The 25,439-nt window shown below is 39.2% G+C and overlaps 1 protein-coding gene across 1 annotated transcript in view; it reads right to left on the bottom strand.

The window, feature by feature from the left end:
* Nucleotides 1–395: 395 nt before the first annotated feature.
* LOC134571554 (potassium voltage-gated channel subfamily H member 8-like) overlaps nucleotides 396–25,439 on the bottom strand; it is a 428,010-nt gene continuing 402,966 nt past the window's right edge. The window contains exons 12-15 of the mRNA XM_063429898.1: nucleotides 11,336–11,673; nucleotides 3,736–3,842; nucleotides 2,790–2,833; nucleotides 396–1,969 (exon numbers count right to left, since the gene is read on the bottom strand). Coding sequence (XP_063285968.1) covers nucleotides 1,220–1,969; nucleotides 2,790–2,833; nucleotides 3,736–3,842; nucleotides 11,336–11,673 — 1,239 coding nt within the window. The 3' untranslated portion in view covers nucleotides 396–1,219. The remainder of the gene's footprint in view (nucleotides 1,970–2,789; nucleotides 2,834–3,735; nucleotides 3,843–11,335; nucleotides 11,674–25,439) is intronic.

A 25,439-nucleotide genomic window follows, 5' to 3' on the forward strand; every position in this document is an offset into this window, starting at 1 on the left:
TCCTTTCTTTTTGGGTACATGGGGATGGCTTCTCTGGGCTCCAGTTGGTGCTCTCTCTCTAATGCTGTTGGCAGTCTGAGGTGTCAGGCTTCCTCGGTCACTCTTCCAATCCTCTTTGTGCCTTCGCATCTCTTCCAACGTCTGATGGATGCCACCATGTGCTCCTTACTGCATTACTGGTTAAAAACCTTATGTGGTATGTTTTGTATAACACTATACTAGATGACATTGCAGGGAAAACAGAATAAAAACTTTTACATCTTACCATTCCATAAAATATGCTTATTAGCTAACAAGCTGCAACTTTGCAGTCCAGGCAAGTAATACAGGTGTTCATTTTTTTTTTTCAAATACAATATCTTTATTAAAGCAAAATAAATAGATTCTTCCAGTTTCCCAGGAATATTCCTCTCAGAGAATTATCCATGTGTTACACAGCATGCACCTTTAAATTGATAACACATCCCTCCTTTTCCCTATCAGATGGTCCTGAGTCTTTCGGTCTCTAGTCCCTCTGACAGCAAAAGGTTTAGATAAACAGTTTTGCTTTGAAAACAGACAAGTTTGGTAAAAACCTTCAAGTAGCAAATGTAGAAAAATAAGCTCCTTTTTTGTTTTACTCAAAAAAATTAAATCATCCAGGAACTTTACATTTTTTTTTTCACTTTTTTGGCTCAACTCTGTCACTTTTCCTTAGTAGTTGTTAATATTAAAATCATGCTAAAAGAAACATTTTATTAAAAAGTTCCATGCGCATATAATCTTCTGCAAACACACAGCAATACCCTTTGATCCTGTTAACCATTTTACACACTGCATCTGGCCTGCGTCATTAGACTTATTAAGCTTGGCGTCTTCTGCTACCAATTTTACCGTTTCATTGACCTAAAAAACCCATATCACTTCTTAATTTTAACTTGTGCTAAAAGGTTGAATTGATAAAATGCTTGGATGTTTTGCTAAAATCCAGATAATGCCTTCACACCAGAGATTGTTCAATGCAAACAAATGTATTCAGGAAAGAAATGAAATATGGGCCTAGTTTGGGTTTCCCATTGCTCTTTTAGCAGTAAAGTGGCAGTAAGAATTAAAATTCAGCAGTAGTTAGACATTCTGTTGTCATTAGGCTTGAATTTTGTCACAGTTTGGTCCAGCCTTGGAGTGCTCCACTTTGGTAAACATTGTGCAGCCAGTGCTTTGGCTTCACCAACATTCCAACCTAAACATTGGTTCCTTCATCGTCTATAAATCTGATTATGTCACCCTGTGAGTCCCCAGATGAACTACGGACCAGTTCCAGAGCAGCGGGAGATGTCTCTTTGTAGTCTCTTGACATCAGTCCCAGGAGGTCAGCTACTCTGTCCTTAATAGGGTCAGAGTCTTGGGGATTCGATAATGCTCTGCTGGATAGGAAACTAGGACTTGAACGGTTTGTCTCATTCTGACGGCTTGGCGGTGGGTGAGGAGCCATCACTGGTGATGAATTGCTATGGGTTACCTGGCTTACATGATTCATTTGTTTTTGTGGAAGGTGACTATGACATGGGGACAATGTTTGGTTCATACTCAGAGAGCCACAACCTCTGTGCTGCCTGTGATGAGGACATGAATGTCTGAGAAATGAGTCAAGGGAAAGAGCAGGGTGGACGTTCTTTCTTGTAGTATTTTCAGCTTGGATAGCTTGAGTAGATGGGGGAAAGGCATCCATCCAAGATGTAGTAGTCTGTGCTACGTCCACATTTCCCTGGCCAGGGCAAGCTGATCCATTAAGGCTGGGCAGAATTCCTTGGGATTGTGTCCCACTGCAGAAGCCACTGCTGTTACTAAAGGTGTTGTTGAGAGTTGGGGTGAGGAGACCAGCGGACGGGGATGGGATATAAGCCTGGGTTATCAACACTGGTCTTAAGAGCTGTAACATTTCACTTAGATCCTTGCTCAGTTGTGTGACTTGTTGCGATAGGATGGTCATCTAAAAATTAAAAATAAACGTAAATAGTAGTTTTAAACCAAGAACTTTTAGAACTATTAAAGAAGACAAGAAAACATATACACTACGTAATAGCAAAGCCTGGGACTCTATGCTCGGGATCCATTATGATTATGACCGACATCTAGCCAGTATGTTCTTGGCTGGGTATTTTGTAGATCTTTTAATTTATTATTTATTTTTAGTTGCAAATACAGTACCCTAAGAGAAATTCACAATTTCTTTATTCACAAAAAGTGGTAAAAAAAAATGTGTTCAGACAAAATCAATCTGCTTGTATCCATGGTGGGCCCCATGAAGAATGAGCTTGCGAGGTAGGAAAAGCCATAATAAGTACTTTCCTGCACTATGCAAGTTCAGCAAAATATGGATTGGTTGGCTTTTAAGATTAGCTTGTGAATATTGCCACACTATAAGGCATTATGGATGAGGACTTAAGGAAGGTAAAGGTAAACCTAATTTATAATAATATGGGAATCATAATGAATTTCTTGTTTAATGACCAAAAGAGTTAGTCATTAAACAAATGCAGATAAATGCTCTCAATGCACATTTAAGCTGGTTTTATTTTAAACATGTTTATCAAGTGTGGCAACTTGAATTTCAGCTAGCATTAAAAAAAAAAATTATTAAAAAATTGTCTGAGAAAGTCTATAACTGACTATATTCAACAGATATAATTAAATTGAGGCCTATGGGGGAAATCTGTCAAGTTATAGATTTTTAGAGTTTACAAGTGATATAAAGAGAGTTCCCCATGGAAAGCATGCAAAATTGAAAGAGTTTATATGAAAGAGCTCACCTCCTGATTCAGTTTCACAATGCTTTTCCTCGTCTCTGAGTTTTCTGTTGAAATAATAGGAAAAAAAAGGTGTATTTCTGGGTAGAGTTGTAAGATAAAAGTTGGAGAGAGCTGAAACTACCAGATTACTTGTTCCATTAAAACATATATCTCAGAACACTCTGTTCTTGTGTCATACTTCGAGATTGACCCCTGTGTTACTGTAAGATATAGGGGGAATATATGTAGCAAATCACTGAATTCAACTCAAAATTCTCCAACTCAGCTGCTTACCCGTATGGATAATATGGACAATTTTCTGGTGAATGCTCAAACATTTCTGGATTAGTGAATAACCCTGGTGCAGATATTTTAGGTTTGTATGTCCTAAACTGCTAAAAACTGTAAGTATTTAAGGATTCCACCATTTTTTAATACATAATATAACAGTCTTATAACCTTTGACTGAATTTTAGAGTGTTTATTTTTCAGAAGGCAAGGTCTCCAGAAGATGGCACAATACTCAAGCTTCTCCCACCTCCCACTACTTCCACTAATAACTCTTCCAATATAAACAAGTTCTCAATTATTTTTCCTCCTTTATTCAAGCTAGTAATCCCTATGCCCCCTTTTCCATAATCAACACAACGCTGCATAGTGTACGTTTAAATCTGGTAAAATAATTTGAAATATAGTATATGTGTGGGTTTTAATTAATTAATTTTCTTTAAAACAAAGTATTTTGTGGGTAATTGCTTCTATTCAGGTGCAATAACATTCTTCATCCCACCTTCCCCCCTTTATTTTATTAGAAGAACAATGATATCTAAATATGGCAAATCTGTAATATTTCCAGAAAATGTCTATGAAAACCATATTGCTTCTGGATATAGTGGAAATGTTGCAGTGTCCTGTTTTGCACATCTTGATTCCGATTTCCAGAAGACATAATCAGATGTTCACCTACCCGAATTAGAACTTCCATACGTGCTCTCCTGGGTCAACTGCTTTGTGCAGAAGTCAAAGGTCTGAGTGCTGGGTGAGCTACAGTCTGTCTCAATGCCATCTACAAACCTGGAAAGGTACACACAAAGAAATTACTCTAACATGCCATTTTCTTTTTTTTTTTTTCTTTTTTTTTTTACCAACAGTCAACAAATGTGCCATTTTTAAAAATTGCATCCTACCAATTCAGCTTAGACATATATATTAGGCATGATATAATAGTAGCCACATCTTCTACAGATCACACATCAGCTTTTCTACTATAGATAGCTGACCTTCCACCTATAATTATATACAATTACTTCTAGTTTTACATTTTGTAGAATGTTTTTGCAGGGGGTGTGGAGATGCTGTTCTGGGCATATTAATGCTTTGTATATAAATGCACCTCTTTCCAGCCCAGCCCTTTATTGCAGGGAAACGAGCTAATGAAGAAAAGGTTAAATAAAGAGACACAACCCCTCCTAGAGTAATGCATAAGATAATTTAATGTTGAAAAGATTTAAAAAAGAAACATTCTATAAAATGTACAAATATATCCCTATATATTATCATTATAAACTTCTTTAACAACATGCTGCTACATCAAAAATTCACAATGATTCCCAATAGCTGTAGGTAAGTAGGTAGGTAATACATTTGTTCAAAGCAGCGTACTATGGTAGATGATGATAGTGATGATGATACAAACATACAGCAGCCCAATGAATTTCTTCAAAGGCAGGTTGACCTAAAATTGCTCACACATGCCTGGCACACTAACAAACACACAAATGTACGTATCACTTGTAAATTTCAATAACGTCTCAAAATCTAGATTATCTTAAAATAAAGCTGCATAATTGGTGGAAAGTATTCATTTTACTGTTTATGCTGCTATTAAAAATGTTATTTGGTTTGAACCTGAAAAAGCAGGAGTGCTTACTTGTATGTAGTGGAAGGCTTTGCATACAGGCAAAATGTTTTATTTTTATCTGTCATATGCAGTTTTATGTATGTCTTCTGAAAATGAGCTTTTTTAAATTATATTTCATTATTTTCCCGATGATATTGATTATTTAATTTTTTATTTATTTTTGCTATTTCAGCAGCACTCTATTTATCCCTCAGCAACAAAGCACACGGAAGGCATTTCATGTTATAATGGGATTTGCCAAGCCTCTGGTCCTTGGGGGGTTAACATATGCTAATCAGTATGAGTGCAATCCTTGCCATATATTTTTGGAAGACTGGATTATTGCAAAACTTTTTATTTTTAAGTAGCAACATTAATGACTCAGTGTGAGTATTGCTACACAAAGAATGAGGTACTTCCCTGGAGAGCAATAATCAAAAATGTAAACTGACATGGTCAGAGTTACTGCACAGAAAATGAGACGGTTATATGGACACCACTAATTGGAGGATCTCCCCTGACACATGCTAACTTAATCACTTTTGCAAAATTGCAATCATCACTTGTGCTCTCGTGCGCTCTCAAACCACCAAACTGTCCAATATTCAATGGGACAGTCTCAATCTTAAGTCCTGTGCCCCTCTCTCTTAGGTTTTTCCTCTGGTGTCCAATTCTTTGTAGCGCTTCAAAACATCAGAGAAAGGTCCCCAATAACAGCAGTCCGAGCATGTCCCCAAAAGTACGTGCTTGACCTGCACAAAATGCACTCTGGGCTTTTTTTGCCTACGTGAGATTGCTTCAGCAGCACTCAGGACATAGGACAACCCTGACGGGGGCTTGCCAGCACATGCGCAACTGCCTATCTGCCTAGCGTGCAGGCACGACCCATTACATTAGATATCTAAACGTTAGCTATCAACTGTGGTTATTGTATAAACATCCCATATGTGCGATCAGAAATGTTTTAATCAGTAAAGACATACGTGATTATTCACTAACGTGTGAAATGAAATGTCAGGGATTTAAGGTAAACCCAAAGTGATTTTTTTTTTAGGCTAAAAAAAGCCAAAATCAAAACATTGCTTACTTAGAGAATTTTAATAAAATTCATCCGTCGAGGCTTAAAACGTGACACTACATTTTACTTCCTGACAATTCACAAAGTAATGAATAACCCTTACAGATGTGAGTCGGATCACCTTCATGTGCCAGTGTTGTTTTTCAGTTCTGTTTTTACAAAAATCCTCTCCTCTAATGGAGGTGTTATGACCCACACGCATTTCCTCCAGATAATGTAACGTGTTTTTTTCCCCCTATAATGGATATGTTCAGTCTGTGTTTACTTTCAGGATGATTTTCTTGTTGGTAGTTATGGCAACAGACCACAATAAGCTCAGGCCTACTCCACTGTTTGAGTAATTAGACTTTATGGCTTTCTATGGTGTAATTAGATCCTAGTGAAATATTGCACGTTTTAACCCTTTTGTTGCAGCATTTAATTGTTACTGTCGACCAGAGCATTATTATTCATAGTAAGCAGTATTCTGAAGTGCATTCTTGTCACAAGTATTAATGTTTTAATTTTTAAGAAATGCATAGATTACATTGCATACCTCAGGGAAAATGTATACTACATCTACCTATACATTGTAACAGAAAAGTCACAAGCCATTGTACCAGTTAAATGATTTTCTGTGAACATGGGTCTCTGATGTGAGCACACAAATGTATACTATTACAATGTCCATCACTGTTGCTATATGAAGGTGGTGTAATCACAAGTATATTTTTTGTATATGGACCAAAACAGAGGTTTAAGCTAATCGTTAAAAACAAAAAAAAACAACCCACACAAACATTAATCTTTACTAATTAATTTGGTTAGCTTAGTGTATAGATATAATGTATTAGTCTACAGTGAATAAGACATATCATATATGCTCACAAGCACAATTTATGTTACCAGGTAGTATATGCAATACAAATCCCTAGTGCTCTAGTCTATAACAGGCCAGCTTTAAAGGTACGCTCCAAGCACTATAAGCACTACAGTGTGCTGTAGTGGGTGTGATGCTAAGGTTGCCCGCCCACTTTCCCACTCCAATGCATTAATTTAAACTATTTTAAAATGGATTGACTTCTCCAGGTGACACTTCTTGCCTCTTGTGCAGGGGGATCTTTCTGTCTGAGCTGAGCCTGGCAGTGCAGGGCTCAGCACATTGGTTAATATTGATCAGCTGACATTCTCAGCCAATAAGCTAACCCTTGTCATTCCTAGTAGGAGCTTGTGTCTCAGACAGAAAAAGGCCCAACTAAGAATTCAAAGGATGCCAGGGAATTTGTAGCACCCTAAGACACCATAGCTTGCTGAAGGGGTTATGGTTCTTGAAGTGTTTCTTTAAGTTTATGCATCATATACCTCAGTCATTATAATAGACTGATGCCTACTCTATATCACTGTTATGTTAAGAGAATAATACTTTAAATGTATACACATCATTTTATCCTGACTATAGATTACTTTAAACCTAATCATTAAAGCTGACATCAGTTGAAATCAGGGGTGTTGATAGGGTCCAGAAACACCTGGGGTATGAGCACAAAGAAAAACCCTACAACCCTACACAGGGTTGTATTTCTCGCAAGGCTAGCAAGGCATTTGCCTTGGGCAGCACTTTTCAGGGGGCGGCGCAAAACGCCACCTCCAAGCGCCCTGGCATGCCTCCTGTTATGGGGTGGCCCAAGAGCTGGCCGATGGCCACCTTAGGGCTCCCCCGAGGCACTCTGCTGCTCATATTTTAACCGGGCGCGAGAGGGAGCATTGAGCTCTGAGCTCTTCTTGGTCAGCTCCCTCCTGCGCCACCTCTCCTGTGATGCCGGGAGCCGGAATATTACATAACTTCAACTCTCTGTATCACTCCGTGGCATGCGAGGGAGCTGAGCAAGATAATTACAGCTCCCTCACTGCTTACCATGGACCGCCTGCCCATCAGTCCCCAGGCTCCCCCCAGCAGTTCCCACAGGATCCCCCCAGCACCCACCAGGATCCCCTCAGCACCCACAGAAGCCCCACCAGGAGCTCCCCAGCACCCACCAGGATCCCTTTAGCACACACAGAAGCCCCAACAGGAGCTCTCCAGCACCCACCAGGATCGCCTCAGCACCCACAGAAGCCCCACCAGGAGCTTCCCAGCACCCACCAGGGCGGACTTAAATTTAAAAAAAAAATAATAATTAGTGAGTGTATGAGAAAATTTTTATCTGTGTGTGTGTGTCAGTTACAGTGTTTCTGTTAGTGAAGGTGTATGTGTCTGTTGGTGAGTGTGGGTATGTCTGTCAGTGAATGTGTGTGGTCAGTGAGTATGTGTGTGTGTCTGTCAGGGAGTGTGTAGCTGTCAGTGAATGTGTGTGTCTGTCAGAGTGTGTCAAATAAGTGGTCTGTGAGTGTGTGTACGTTAGTGAGTATCCGCCAGTGCATGTATTAGTGAAGTTGTGTGTCTGTCAGTCAAAAAAGTGCGTGTTGGTCTTAAACAGCAAATCTGTATTGAGGAGTTCCGAGTTTTATAATGCCTGGGGCAGCACAAATCCTAAATACACCACTGTCCCTACACTGACAGAAAGTAGAGATATTTTAGCCTTTTCTATGTTATGCCCTATCCTCTAAATCACCTTAGACACACCTGGGTAATTCCTAAATCCTGGACTGTTAGGTGTGCCTTGAGGAGAGGGTTGAGGAGCACTGCTCTAAATCAACAGTTTTCGGTTCTGTTCCCCAGCAACCCTTCCTGGCTGTGTTTTCGGGCCCAATCACCAACTCCCCCTAAGTGGTACAATACTAGTATAACATAGGAGGCAGCTAGATTAAGAAGCAGCTCCTTGCCTTTAAATTAAAAAAAACAAAACTCTAATTTCCATCTGCCCCCTCCACCAACTGTGGAGAACAATACTAAAAAGCCAAGGCTTCCCTTTAGCAGTAACTATGTTTAAAATATAGCTTTAAATCTCTTCTAGCAAACTGGCATTTCTTCAGAGTGTAGAAAAGAAGCAAACTGAAATAAACAGTATCTAATAGCATACATCAAAAGTTTGGAATGCTAAATCTAAGCTGTTCTACATTATACATGTTAGTAAATTTCTGCCTGCAGTGTCCCTTTAATTATATATGATATAGCCAAACATGCTTTGTATATACTGGTGATGTAATCCAATTATGCAGCTTTTTCTGTTAGAACAGCAATTAAAAGGACACAAATATTGTCATATTAACTGTGTCCACTAGTTAATCGCATTTTAAATTGAGGTTTAATGTAAACTGTTATATAGGCATCATAGTTCGCTGGGTAACGATAATAAGATAAAGATAATTGTAAATATGTATGTTTGCCAAAATACACAGCTCCTGTCTAGAGTATGGAAACCATCCTGATTTGTACGTAGAGACTCACAGCTGCTGTGGGATCCAAGTCTCTACCCACTGCTGGTTATTTTTCTGCAATCATTCCTAAATAATGTATCACATTTTGGCTGTTCCTGTTAGGCTCAAATGACTTTTTATCTTGCCTAGTCCCATGGCTACAGTTTTCAGTAATTCAGTAAGAAAATGTTCTCTCTCTTTATATCTAGAAAAAAGGGGAATTGGTAGCACACGCAGAACATGATTTCTTCTCAGTAGTGGTGCTGTCGTAAAAACCAAAAGGTAGCCAAAGTACAGCTTAAGGGACAATGCGCGCTTAAAAATGCAGTTTTAAATTTTAGAAGGCTACTTAAAATCACCTATCTTACCAAACAAATAGGGGGATTCATTTACGTCATATGGCCATATCGTGTTAAACCCACCACAACTTCACAGTATCCCAATATTGGTGGGTCTTAAACAAGACAAAACATATGTAGTAGACACACATATCTACTACTTAAATAGTGCCAGTGCTACATGAGTATAACTTAAACTGAAGTGCATTCAATAAATCCAATATAAGCACGCTGGCACTATTTGGGATCTGTCTGTCTATCTGTCTGTCTATCTATCTATCCATATTGTATTGCTGTACAACTATATCACTTAACACATACATCTGTTAGAAATATTAGCATATATAGTAACAGTTCCACATTTCATTAATCATTTTGACTAGCAGACATGTGAGAATAGGGGAAATCGCAATGCTACCCTGCCTGGTAAAATAGTTGATAAAAAAAACAAAACCCTGAATAAAAGTGTTCGGCAATGTATACGTTACTAAAATAAGGGGAAAGAAAAAAGTTTTTGTGCTTGGCTTTTAGTTTGATAGGACCAGGAGACCTTATGAAACAAATGATCTGCAATCTGAAGCTGTTTTGTTTACCCGATCAATAACAGAGTAAGAATGTGCGAGTTCTTTCAATATTCCGCACAGCCAAAAAGGTCTAAGATCACCGCTAGATGTATGAAGGAGAGTTCCATGCTGCCTTCGCTTTATCCCCCTTGCCTTGTTTGTCTTTCCCGTATCGTGCATAACATTCTGTTGGAGCAATTAACTGGAGAGCAAGATGCATTGTACAAGTATTCAGGGTGATTGAGCGATTGATTGATCTAGATTTGTGCAATATGCAGGAGTGTGTGTATGTTGAGCGAGGATTAGATACAGAAAGCTCCAAAAACCTATTCTTGTTCAAATATATTCCCATTCACAAATTGTGATACACTGTAACAAGGTAGCATATTAGTACAATGGGAAATAGACCAATTTAAGCTACCTGCCCTCACCTTTTAATATACGTAAATATGCAATTTCTCACAAAAAATAAATAAAAATTCAATAAACTTCTTTCTGCTGATATTTTAAAATGTTATTGTTTAAAGGCTCATGGGGCGATGATAACCAACTCCTTTTTAAAATACATTTATTTTTTCATCTTTTTTTCAAACAGTAAAACATACGATTTGAAATCTACGCCACCATGACATGGGGATATCTTACCCCTCTCACCCTCCAATTTTATTTTGTGGGTGGATTCATCCCCCTCCCTCCCCAGCCCCCATTCTGCTGCTTTCTACACCAATGCTTCCAACACAAAAAAACATAATTTGTAGCCAGAATTTTTTTTAATTTAATACAGTTTTGAAAAAATGCACCTCTCAAGGTGTAGGCACCAATATAAATGTTTTTCTTTTTCTAAACATTTTTTATTAAGACCATATTAATGGATACGTATAATATTTGTCTCTTTGACAATGAATACACCTGAATCCTCTAGTTTTTTTAAAGACATTTCTTTACCTTTCCTATTTGTACTCAATGTTTTATTGTTAAATGTAATAATTATATTTTTATCCCCTCTGTTTTCATGCATTCATCTGTTAGAAGGGTTTGAATTTATACAGAGATAATTACAGTAAAGAGATTGAACATTTGAATTCTTTCAGGTATTTTTTTGAATTTTGCACTCTTAGATTGTGAGCTCATTTGTACATTGACCTCTTTAACTATTTTGTTTCCATCCACATTATTTATTTTGTCAATTGCTTGCTGTTATACATCCCCACTGTAAAATTGCAAAGTGCTGCCAATGATGTTGGTGCTATAAAAATGATGATTATAATAATACAAAGTGTTATCCAATAAACAAAGTTCAGTGGGAATTGACTCAAGTATATTAAAGTAACGGAAAATAATAGTTTACTTACCTGGGGCTGAGCACAGGAGGGGCACTAATGCTTAATGCGGGAAGTTGAAGCTTGCATGGTCTGCTCCCATCACCAGCTGAAAACTTGCCTTTTTCTCCACCAACGAAGATGTCTCCAAAGTTTTTGTCTACTCTCTTGGTGGGAGTCTTGAAGGATCTTGGCGTGAGGGGAGAAAGCATTGGAGAACTGAAAGCCTTGGGCAACTTTAAGGAGGACTCAACTGGACTTACTCCTCTTGGGCTAACAGGCAAAGGGCATCTCTCATCGTCTTCAAATTCATCATCTTCTAAAATAGATGGCAACTTCTGGATCAGGCCCCCATTGCTTTCATTTTCAAGCTGTTGGAAAGATGTCAATGATGTGAGTAGATGCCTTGTGGTCCATGAACAACAAGACCTTAAATGTATATAATTAAATTGTGCTATTTTGAATTTCATGGAGTCATATTACTTTCAATAAGGTGTGAAAACTCCAACATATTAAAATGGCAATCCAAAATAAATTACACATTATAATGCACACTATTAACCACAATCACTATTAATATTTATGGATAGAAAAAGCTAATATGATTATCTCTAAAACTACACACTCAAGAATATGAGTGCAGTTTTTAATTTACCTTCTATTACAAAACATTAATGAATTCTACTTCAGATCCTCTTATGTTCTACTAGCTAATGCACTTGTGTCAGTACAACTTTCACACAGTAGCTCCCATAATGAATAATATAATGATACACATCACTGAACTAAATGCAAATATTCTAGATATTAATCTGGAAGCATTCTGTCCGTAAATGCCGACATGTTGAGTACATTATTGCTACAAGCGAGTAATTTCACTTTGGAGATCACTGAGTCAGCCAAGCATACAGCAATTTGTCAGGGAGACCCTGTAACCCGAAGGAATAATATAAATTGCATAACGTGCAATAAGACAGAACAGAACAGGTAGCGCTCCGAACGATGAATGGAGAGAAATAACTAGCTAACCAGAGGCTGTGTATACATTGGGGTTGAGTAAATAGTTACTGCAAAAAAAAACATCTAACTCATGAAACGAGTTACTAGCATGGTTTGTAGACTGACGTTTGGGTGTAACTTATAACTTGCAGCATTTTTTGTTTAACCCAGATGTATTCCTATGGAATGCCCTTCCCCTCTCTGTTAGACTTTCACCCAATCTCAAATCCTTCAAAAAATATTTATCATATCAGTTAGACTGTGAACAGCTTTCTCTCCCAGGATCCTGATTCCTCTCCGGCAACTGTCATCAAAACAACACTAAGCCCTCAATGAATACTATTCTAGCAACCTACCTTTCTACCCTTCCCTTACCTTTTGTGTCACTATACCCTACTCCCTCTAGCATGTACGCTCATTGAGAAGGCACTCAGTTACTCTGTTCCTGTGTGTCCAACTCGTCTGGTTAGAAATACATGTCTGTTAGTCCACAGTACTTGTTGGTTTATAAATATTATTAATAATAATGTAAGTATGGGATGGACCCAACACCAGGAAAAATACTTATGGCAGCGAAAAATGATACATCATGTTTGAGATTAACACTCCACCAGAATCAGAGTTAGAGATCGGGCTTGTGCGAGGGTTTTGTTTATGACTAGGATTAGGACTTTGATCAAGGTTAGGGTTAGGATAATGGCTAGGGTTAGAGTCCGGATGAGGGTAACAGTGGACTGAAAAATACAATATTAAGGATTAGATCTTGATCTTCTGTGGTGTACTTTCCTAAATTAATCACTTAAGGATCTGCATTTTGCCATCTTCACAGACAGGTACATAATAACCTCACAACAGTAAGTAATATCAAACTTGCTTAGCGTTGGTAGCTCAACAGAGCGGTGTTGTCATTAATTGAGCAGCCTTATCCTATTTTGGAATAAGATTTTTAACAGCACATTCTAACGATGGTATAGACCGCGGTAGGCAACGGTCGGCACTCCTGATGTTGTGGACTGCATCTCCCATAATGCTTTCACAGCCATAGTGCTGGCAAAACACCTAGGGAGATGTAGTCTGGACGATCTGGAATTCCCGAGGGATAGACAATCATCGATCGTTACGTGGTTAAAATGGTGCGTGTCTGGTAATAGACAATCACATTCGGTCTTTAAATATCATTTGGAAAACATTTTTTTATTAGCTTGCAAGCTTCCAGAAAAGTAACATAGTTTTAACATGCATAATGTATTGCTTTTACAAAGTTGGCACTAAGAAGGGATAAATAATGGCTATACCTTCCGAACATAACTTCCTGCTGGGTCTGTTTAAAGCTATCTCTGTGTGGTGTTACTTGTACTGAGTAATTGCATCCCTGTCAGAGCTTTTTGTACTTTGTTCAGGCAGTGGATCTTTAGCTGCATTTACATAGCTAAGAAGCCGGATGCTTGATTGTGAAAAGGAAGGAGGTGATTCGGTCCTATCTCTGATTGCGCTCTCATTGCAGAATCCTGCTCTGACCCAATAGGGGGTAGAAGAATTTGTATTGTCAACCAACTGTTTCATGACTATTTCTTTGCATATGAATATTATTATTATTTTATTATTCATTTAGCACCAGCAAATTCCATAGTGCTGTACAATGGGATACAATGTAGTTTGTCCATAATTTGTCACAGTGTGACATAACATATGTACAATAAAAAACTAAAATATTTAACCCAATATTCTCTAAAGTAATACATTATTTCAGAACGTGCAACCAGTGTTCTGCATGCTTCATGGCTTTCAAAGTGCTAGATTGCATTGTACATGTGCCTACAAAGAACAACTAATGAATTGATAACATAACCATACCTCCTAATTGACCTGGGTTTTCTGGGATAGTCCTGAATTTGGGGTTCTGCCTCACATCTTAAGACACAAGTGAAATGTCCATAATCAACTCAGCATAAGCATCAACAGAAGCGCTCACAAAACGCTGAGTAAACTCAGGGCAATAAGCCCATGATCAGAGCACTTCAACAGCACCGTGGGCATGGTCTGTCCTTAGTTTGGCTTGCCACAGCACCTGTCTGTAAGGCTGACCCTTTTACAGGATGGACCCACCCTTCATGTCCACGATGATTTTGGGAGGTGTGCTAACCTAGGTGATGGAGGATCTACATATAAAAATAATGGCAGTAAGAATGAGTAAATCACCAATAATGGTGCATAACTCCCACATGTCCTTGATTTGGCCTCGCAGTCGCAGGAATGGGGGAGGGGTTAATGGCAAGTGCTCCCCCTAGAAGCCAGACATGTACCCATAATGCTGTGGTAGCCGGTAGGTACCTGTATTTTAATTTATTTCACCCTTGTGTAGACCTGGGCAGTTGTTCAGAGCCGCTCTGCTGTAAACTGCAAAACAAGTGATTGTGACGAGCACATCCGGAACATACATTTTTAAAAACTGGTGCAGCACAACCAGCCCCTATATTGAAAGTGTGATGTGTGCATTAAAATGCTGGAACTTAATCATTATGAATATTTACAGTGCCCCTCCGGAGAATGGGCAGTCTTGATCTTGGGATTCAGTCCCACCTTTCCAAGTTTTTTCTCTTTTATTCCACTTTTAGAAATACCAAAGACAAGTACTCAATTAGTGCAGAATATTAAAGCTGCACTGTAACCCCCCCACCTGCAAAACAATTGTTTCATAAAGATAAAATCTTTCGGAAATACTCATATTAATTGTGTTGGAATTTTGGCTGCAAGGTATTGGCTCTGTCTATGGAGGAACCCACGGGACCCTCCATAGACCTCAATGCTGTACTCTCGTGCATAGGCAACAGTACTGCAGTGATATCAACTCCTGGCTCTCAATTCTTCTAAATGTTAGGACGCAAGAAGAATTCACAACATTGAATTTTAGTAGGGCTTACTGTACTTCCCACACCCACAGCTCAATTTGTTTATATCTATTATTTATATTTTCTCTGAGGCAGTGGCGTACACATGACCCATGGGGCCCCGGTGCGAAAATTGATACGTGCCCCCCCCCCTACTCTGCGCGGGCCGGGGTTGCAGGGCTGCGACCCCTGTATGTAAGTGTGCACACACACTTAAAGGACCACTACAGACACCCAGATCACATCAGCTCAATGAAGTCAGGCCCCTCTAGTTTTAACCCTGCAGCTGAAAACATAGCAGTTTCAGAGAAACTGCTATGTTTCACTGAGGGTTAATCCAGTTTCTAGCTGCTGTCTCAATTCTAAGACACTGAACGTCCATAGGAAAGCATTGAGTAATTTCCTATGCCGCGCTGTTTGCATTTCCTATGCCGCGCATGCGCATTCGGAGCTGAGAGGCGGAGGGATCCCCAGCGCCATGGGAGTCCGGCGCTGGAGAAAGGTAAGTGCTGAAGACACACACACTCTCACGAACAGACGCATACACACTAGCTAACAGACACACACATTTACTGACAGAGACACACTCAGCGACAGACATACATACACACTCACTTACAAAACATACACTCTCACTGACAAACACACACTCACTAACAGACATCAAACAGACTCACTAACATACACAAACACACTAAGTAACAGACACACACAGTAACACACTCACTGACACTCACTAGCAGACACACACTCAACAGACACACTCACTGACACTCACTAGCAGACACACTCACACTAACACACACTCCAACACACACACACACACACACACACACACTAACACATGTTTTTTTTTTTTATTTAATACCCCCAGCCTCCTTACCTTTTGGAGTGCTGAGGGGATTCCCTGGGGTCCAGTGGTGTTACCCGGCGGGCAGGCAGGCAGGCTGGCCGGCGCGCGAGGGAGCACTCTCCTCTGAGTGCTTCCTCTTCAGCTCCCTCGCGCGCCGCATAGGGATGCCAACGCCGGAAGATGACGTGTCACCGTGGGGTGACAGCAGGGCCAGCCTCGGGGGGCCCTGAGGTGGCCGGCTCATGGGCCCCCCAGGAGAAGAGGCTGGCCCAGTGGGTACATACCGGGTCGCAAGGGCGGCTGGGCCCGGTCGCAGCCGTGACCCCTGCGACCCTGGTATGTACGCCACTGCTCTGAGGCAATTCCATTTAATATGTTTTAACACCCCTCTGTTTCTGTTAAGCTCCAATAAGTAGCTTCAATGCCCGAACACAACTCTACATATTATAAGATTTTCCATTACCTAGTACTTCACAATTATTATTATACAAAATTACTGTGGATGTAAACTTTTCCTCTCAACTTTTTTTAATTAAAAAAAGATGGACACCTTAATTTTAGTGGGGTGAGTAGGGGTAGGCCCCTCTGAGAAATTATAGGTGACTTGCTAATAACAGTCTTTGCAACTAAAATGTAATTTAAAACAAGGACATGCACATTATTCAAACATACAGTTTTCAAACACATATTTCTTGTAGTTTAAAAACATGTTACTGTGAGTATTATTGTAGTGGAGATTTGATCCCAACAATATGGAGCTCCTAGAAAAGAAGGACATTAGGAGAGAAAAGAGGCACAACGGGGTTTGGGTACAAAATAGGGACTGCCTCTCCTAAATAGGGACACTTGGGAGATATGTATTTATATTAACGTTCTATTGCAGCGGATTTTTTTTAATCACGATGAGATCTTTACACATGGGATTCATTTATTTTCCTGTCAAAGACAAAATTACACTTTTTCCTTGAAGGGCTTTGAAAGGAGCAATATGGAATCTGAAATCAGTTAATTAGTCTGAGCGAATATCCAGCACAGCATGTCCTATTTATAGCTTCCTTTCGCCCCGGGATTACGCCCATGGCGGCTGCTGCTTAGTGCGGCTAAGAATAGCCTGATGGAGCTATTTTTAGGATTGAAAATTTGACTGCATTTCCAGGCAGCTGTAAAATCCTTCAATCTCTGAGGGATTGCAAATCCAGGTTAATGCTTCATGTTCTGTCATGATGGTGTTTTTCAGAATGCCTCGCCAACCCCCAAAAAGACGATGCATTATCGCAGACTCAGACACATTTCTCATTAGTCAAGGCAGGCATATGACTTTGTGTTAGAACATGCTTGGCTAGCTATAATGGAAACATAATTTTACTGAATTGCTGCAGTTATCATAATTTACATTTTGCCGTTTTGAGATTTACAGAAACATTTAGAAACATACTGTTTCAAACTGCCTTATATATATATATATATATATATATATATACACAAACTGTCATATAGATAAAAACACATACACTACCTAATACATACATACACACACACACTGCCTAATACATATATACACACACACACACTGCCTAATACATATATACACACTGTAAAACACACACACACACTGCCTAATACATATATACACACACTGCCAAATACATACACACACACACACACTGCCTAATACATACATACACACACTGCCAAATACATGCATACACACACGCTCACTGCCAAATACATACATACACACATGCTCACTGCCAAATATATACTCACACACACTCACACACAGTGCATTAAATTAAATATGCACACAAGCACCTAAACACTATGCCTAATGCATACATACACACACACACACACAGCCAAACATGCACACAAGCTGCCTTATACATACACACAAACACACTGCCAAATACATACACACACACACTGCCAAATACATACATACACACACGCTCACTGCCAAATACATACACACACACACACACACTGCCACATACATGCACCCACACGCACACTGCCAAACACATACTCACACACACTCACACAAACTGCCTTAACCCCTTAAGGACCAAACTTCTGGAATAAAAAATGTCATGTGTCCTTAAGGGGTTAAATATGCACACAAACACCTAAACACTCTGCCTAATGCATACATACACACACGCACAGCCAAACATGCACACAAGCTGCCTTATACATACACACAAACACACTGCCAAATACATACACACACACGTACGTACACTGCCATATACATACACGCGCACAAACTGCCTAATGCGCACACACACAGACTGCCTCATACTCACACACACTACCTAATAGAAACACTCATACAACCTGCCAAATGCACACACACAAACTGCCTTATACATAAACGCACACAAATTGCTAAATACATACATTCATAAACACAAACAAACTGCCTAATACTCACAACACTGCCTAATAAATAAACATGGATGCCGTGCCCTTGCGCTGCCCTCCTCCTCTAATTTATTTGGCGACTGGCCTGTTAACAAACTTTTCTGCTGCTATGGCAACAACATCTGCCTATCAATGCACTGTCCTCATGTCACTTGACTTTAGGCTAAAATTAATCTGGCCTGCAAAAAATAAAAATAGAACTTAATTCACCAAAATTAAAAAGAAACTGCCATGGGTGAACAGGGCATTTTTTTAATTCAGCAGAAAAAAAGTCACCCTTCCCTTACACAACCGCGTTATTTATTCAGATTTAATAAAATACCTCCTGGCACAGACACACACTGGATTCAAATTAATATTAATCTCTTACATTCCCCAATATTCCTTTCACATGCGTAAATTTGCAAAGCATATTGAGGCAATTTGTTATTTGCTCCTGTGACATCAAATGACCATATATGAGTAAGAAGCTAAGCCTTAGGAGATCTCTATCTTTTTGGATTCTATAATGAGGTGTCTGTTGTATCCATTAACAAAATCAATGGCTTTTCAGGTTTTAAGTATTAGTAAAATGGATTTCTTTTTAGAAATAGCACTTTCAAATTTGTAGACAACAACCATGAAATGTTTCTCAACTGAACCTTGTAATTTACACAGCTCAAGCATCCTCATCCCGTCCACCCATCAGCCAGAACAATAGCAATAAACTGTCTACTTCCTAATTAAAAGAGATATCTCAGAGGGATGTTCAGTCACCATAAAAATACAAAGGTGCAACCGGGGAGTCAGGTCGAAATCAAAGATGCTCAGATGAGGAGGTAGAATGGTTGAGCAAAAAGAAAATGGAACAAGGAAATACAATGAAGAATATGATTAGTATAGACTGCATTGATGATTAACTTTGGTAATGCATAGAGATTGTAATCTTGTTTCTTGTACGTCTATTGCCTATTGTTGGATATCCCCACTGTATAATTGTAAAATACTGCAGAAAATGTTGCCACTTTATAAACACTACTACTAATAATAATAGATGGGCTCAAATGTTTGGTATCAGAAGAGGAATTAGATTTTTTTTGAGTCGTGAAAATGTTTAGTTTTTACCATGGTATAAACACAGTTATTTGTTTTTTATGCTGATGATGGATGTCTGTGGGCATAAGTACCAAAGACAAATAGACAGATTTAAAAGTATTTGGCAGCTTATGGTAGTAGTCATAGCTATCGGCAGGCAATCTGTTTCCAACTGACTGTAAAAAGCAAACATATGGATTTTATATGTATGTGAAAGATAGGAGCCACAATATAAACCTATCGCTTTCCCCTGTCCCGCATGTGTGTGTGTGTGTTTGTCTCCCCTAAAATTATGCACACATAGAAAGAGATCAACAGGGAAAAAGACTGATAGATGAATAAACAGTGCATAAATCCTAAAACTCAAGAAACACACAGGCTTCGGAGAATCCACGGATATTCTTTTTCAGGCACAGCCCAATCAAACTAGGTCTGCAACGTCACTGGACGATCTTTGAGTGTGAGAGCTGTACAGGCAACTCTGTTTAGGTAGCTCTATCTACAACAACGGAACACGAGCAACTGAACTAAATAACTCTACATTGGACATACAAGGTGTATATTGAGACAGTTAAACAGGACAGATTTTACAGACTTTCCAGCAAGACAAAAACAGGTTATACTCAGGGGCAAAGGGCTAAATAAGGAGCAATCACCATAGAAACCAATAGAATGTCTCTCAATATTTAGAACTTTGCACCTACAATAGCATTGATATGTTTCCCCCTCCCCCAATCAATTTGTGGCTACACTTTCAATTGTATAATCTTTGAAATTGAATATATTACTGATAAAAAATATTTGAAGTAAATATTCCAATTTTGTAGAGCAGAGGTAGGCAACCTTTTAGTAGTACTGTGCCAAAACAAGATTTTGTAGTGTAGGTATGTTGCCGTATTCTGCTTGTGTTATTTATGGACGCTATAGTTGCCTTGTAGCATTGTATTTGTGTGTATATGGGCTGTTTTATTACATCATACTATTGTGTATGATACCACCTTTTGGGCAATCATGAGGTCAATGCGTGGCTTAAGTCTTGGTGCAGGAAGGAGGGTTTTGGGTATTTAGAGCCCCGGGGCAACTTTGCGATTGGGTACAACCTTTATAATAGTGATGGATTGCACCTAAACGGGAGAGGGTCTGCAGTGCTGGGGGATAGGATGGCTAGAAGGTTGAAGAAGATTTTAAACTAGTAGTAGGGGGGGAGGGTCATAGCAATCTACACAATGGAGATAGGACAGAAAGGAGATGGGCTCTAGCACAGTATAAGGGGGTGGAGACAGGGGGAGGGGCAAGCTCAGAACAGAGAAGCTATGTAATGTTGATAATTCACAAAAAGTACAAGTGACTCATGATATTAAATGTATGCTTACTAATGCAGGGAGTCTAAATAACAAAATGGCGGAACTAGAGGCAGTAGCATACACTAAACAATATGATATAATAGGCATAACAAACATGGTGGGATGAGACACATGACTGGGCAGTTAACTTAAATGGGTACATGTTATTTAGGAAGGATAGGAAAAACAAGAAGGGCGGTGGGGTATGTTTGTATGTCAATCATGATTTAAAGCCAAATCTTAAGCAAGTGTAATGCGATGAGGAAAATGTGGAAGCTTTATGGGTAAATATCTGCTTGGGGGAAAACCAACTATTGGTTTAACTAGAAGGGAAACCAACTATTGGTTGGGATATGTTATAAACCACCTAATGTTAATATTGACGAGGAACAACAGCTGTTTGAGCAAATTGAGAAAGCTGCAAATCTGGGTAACACTTTAATTATTGGAGATTTTAATTACCCGGACATAAATTGGGACAGAGAGACTAGTAGCTCACCAAAGGGAATTAGGTTTTTAAACTTGTTAAATGACACCTTCATGTCACAACTTGTACAAGCACCAACTAGAATGGACGCTTGTCTGGACCTGGTTTTAACAAACAACGTTGATCTTTTGACCAACATTCAAGTAGGTGAGCACTTGGGAAATAGTGATCACAATATAGTGTCCTTTGAAATAAACTCAAAAAAAACAAAAGCACATGGGGTATAATAAAACATATAATTTCAAAAAGGCCAATTTCAATAAGTTAAGGGCAGCTCCACAATATATTGACTGGCATAAACTCTTTAGTGAAAAGAACACTGAGGATAAATGGGTCATCTTCCAACAAATATTATTTAGTATTTCTCAGTATGTACCATTGGGAAATAAATATAAAAGAAACAAATTAAAACCAATGTGGCTTAGTAGAGAAATAAAACAAGAGATTAAAAATAAGAAAAGGGCATTTAAAGCATTTAAATTGGACAAATCAGATGCTTCTTATAAAAGATATAAGGAAGCAAATAATGCGTGCAAAGAGGCAATTAGATTTGCTAAAATTCAAACTGAAAAAATGATAGCTAAAGAGAGCAAAACCAACCCCAAAGCATTTTTTAAGTACATCAATTCTAAAAAAAACAAAAATGAAAGTGTAGGTATGCTAAAAACTGAAACGGGGGTGTTAGTTAATGAAGACCAGGAAAAGGCAGGAATTTTAAATAACTATTTCTCCTTCGTATATATTAAGGAAGAACCCATGGCAATAGATGTGCAAATGATTGCTACTAAAAACTTGCAGAATAATTGTAATTGGTTAACTCAAGACAAGGTGCTGCAGCAACTAAAGAAAGTTAATATAAACAATCTCCAGGGCCTGACGGTACCCATCCACGAGTACTTAAGGAACTAAGTGTAGAAATAAGTGAACCTCTGTTTTTAATATTTCAAGATTATTTTCTTTCAGATAGTGTTCCGGAGGATTGGAGGAAAGCAGATGTGGTTTCTATATTCAAAAAGGGTTCAAAATCCTTGCCTGGAAATTACAGACCTGTGAGCTTAACTTCTGTGTGTCAGGGTACCTGTGGTCTCTACCTCCAAAAGAGGTAGAGACTTAGCTGTTCCACCATTCAGACGGTCTGATGACTCCCTTCCCCGCGGTCTATCCGGTCATGCAAGGCCGGCCGCGAGGGAGTGACTGCCTTTTACACCATCTAGGCAGGAAGTCATCATCAGGACACTCCCCCGGATCGACCTGTCAGTCAATTGCTGCAGGACCAATCAGGACGTCTCGGAGGTGTGGTTACTGCTCTGAACAGGGTATTTAACAGAGCTTCCTTCATTAGCTCATTGCCCTGTCGTGGTTCTAGCTTGTTCTAGTCACTCAGTGCTTGTGTATTCTATTATCCCTTTTGGTTTTGACCCGGCTTGTTTACCTTACTCTGCTTATCTCTGTTACCCTTGATTCGGCTTGTCTCTCGCTTACCTGTCTTCTGTTACCCTCGACCTCGGCTTGTCTTTGACCATTCTATACGGTACTACTTACGTTAGTCCGGCCATTCTAAGGTCCGGTATACGTATCTGGCTACTGTTTGTACTCTGCGTGTTGGATCCCTGTCCCGATCCTGACACTGTGGCTGGGAAAATATTTGAAAGGTTATTAAGGAATAATATTCAAGAATTCCTTGAGAAGAACATGGTTATCAGCAAAAATTAGCACGGTTTTATGAAGCACAGGTCATGTCAAACTAACTTGATTGCGTTCTATGAAGAAGTAAGTAGAAGTATAGATCAGGGTGCTGCAGTGGATGTGATCTATTTGGATTTTGCCAAGGCATTTGATACAGTTCCACACAATAGATTAGTGTTCAAACTCAAGGAAATCGGTCTAGATGAAAATGCTTGTTCTTGGGTAGAACATTTGCTTAAAAACAGAGTACAAAGAGTTGTCATTAATGGCAAATTTTCAAGCTGGACAGAGGTGGCAAGTGGTGTCCCTCAGGGGTCTGTTCTGGGACCCCTTCTATTTAACATGTTTATAAATGATCTTGAAGACAGCATTGAAAGTCATGTTTCAGTGTTTGAAGATGACACAAAACTCTGTAAAATAATACAATGTGAACAAGATATTACTTTGCTGCAGAGGGATTTAGATAGACTGGGGGACTGGGCACTCAAATGGCAGATGAAATTTAATGTTGAAAAATGCAAAGTTATGCACTTCGGCGTAAAGAATACACAAGCAACGTATACCCTTAATGGAAGCGAATTAGGGATAACAACACACGAAAAGGACTTGGGAATTGTTATAGACAACAAACTATGCAACAATGTGCAATGTCAAGCAGCAGTGGCCAAGGCCAGTAAGGTATTGTCATGCATGAAAAAGGGCATTCATTCTCGGGACGAGAATATCATTTTGCCTGTTTATAAATCACTGGTAAGACCACATATTGAATATGCTGTGCACTTTTGGGCACCTGTTCTAAAGAAGGATAATATGGCACTAGAAAAAGTGCAAAGGCGGGCTACAAAATTAATAAAAGGAATGGAACATATCAGCTATGAAGAAAGGTTAACAAATTTAAACCTATTTAGTTTAGAAAAACGTCGCCTGAGAGGGGATATGATAACATTATACTAATATATTCGGGGCCAAAACAAACCATTGTGTGGAAATCTATTCACAAACCGGACTTCACATAGGACACGAGGTCATGCGTTTAGACTGGAAGAAAGAAGATTTCGTCTAAGGCAAAGGAAAGGTTTTTTTACTGTAAGAATAATAAGGATGTGTAATTCTCTGCCTGAAGAAGTGGTTTTATCAGAGTCCACAGATGTTCAAACAGCTACTAGATTCATACTTGCAAAAACAGAATATTCAAGCATATAATCTTTCAATGTAGGGTAATAATTGCTTGATCCAAGGATAAATCTGACTGCCATTCTGGGGTCAAGAAGGAATTTTTTTCCTAGCTTGTTGCAAAATTGTGCTTCAAACTGGGTTTTTTGCCTTCTTTTGGATCTACAGCAAAAAACAAATGTGAGGAAGGCTGAACTTGATGGACGCAAGTCTCTTTTCAGCTATGTAACTATGTAACTATCTAACTATGTAACTATGAATGTGGGCTATGTATGGTGGCTGCTTGTGTAATTGTGTGTGTGGATTATATGCCACATTGTGTGTTTGGTGTGTGTATGTGTGGGACTGCTTGTGTTATTGCATGTGAGAGGCTGCTTGTGAGGTTGTATACATGGATGTGGATTGTCAGTGGTGTTGTGGTAAATATGTGTGTAAGTGTGTGGGCTGATTGAATTATTTGTATGAGGTGGATACTTCATCGGCAGATATGTATATGTGGGGGTGACCAGGTATAGGACAAGGGCAGAAACTGAGATAGCTGCTTTGGGCTGTTCTAGTGCTGGGATTAGAGATCTGAGAACACTTCTTCTAAGTGCTGCAATGCGTAAATTGAGGATTGCCCCTCACCACTCGGGCAATCATGACTTGGTTTGCACTTGGGACTCCTGATAGGCCACTAGCGCCTTTAACAGCATTGAGTGCCATGCAGAGGTACCTGGAGTCCATGCCTGACACACGTGCCATAGGTTGCTGACCCATGATCTAGAGGCATGAAAAATATAATTGTTATTTGACTCTAAATATATCGACTCTATATGTCTATACAGTGAGGGGGAAAATGCATTTGATCCTCAGCAGATTTTGAACGTTTGCCCACTGACAAAGAAATGATCAGTCTATAATTTTAATGGTAGGTGTATTTTAACAGTAAGACAGAATAGCAAAAAAAAAAAAAAAAAATCCAGAAAAACACATGTCAAAAAAGTTATAAATTAATTTGCAATGAGTGAAATCAATGAGTCAATGAGTCAATGAGTGAAATAAGTATTTGACCCGTTCAACTTAGTACTTGGTGGCAAAATCCTTGTTGGCAATCACAGAGGTCAGACGTTCTTGTAGTTGGCCACCAGGTTTGCACACATCTCAGGAGGGATTTTGTCTCACTCCTCTTTGCAGATCCTTTCCAAGTGATTAAGGTTTCGAGGCTGAT

The sequence above is a fragment of the Pelobates fuscus genome, chromosome 8 (genome assembly GCF_036172605.1).
Source record: "Pelobates fuscus isolate aPelFus1 chromosome 8, aPelFus1.pri, whole genome shotgun sequence".
Lineage (NCBI taxonomy): Eukaryota > Metazoa > Chordata > Amphibia > Anura > Pelobatidae > Pelobates > Pelobates fuscus.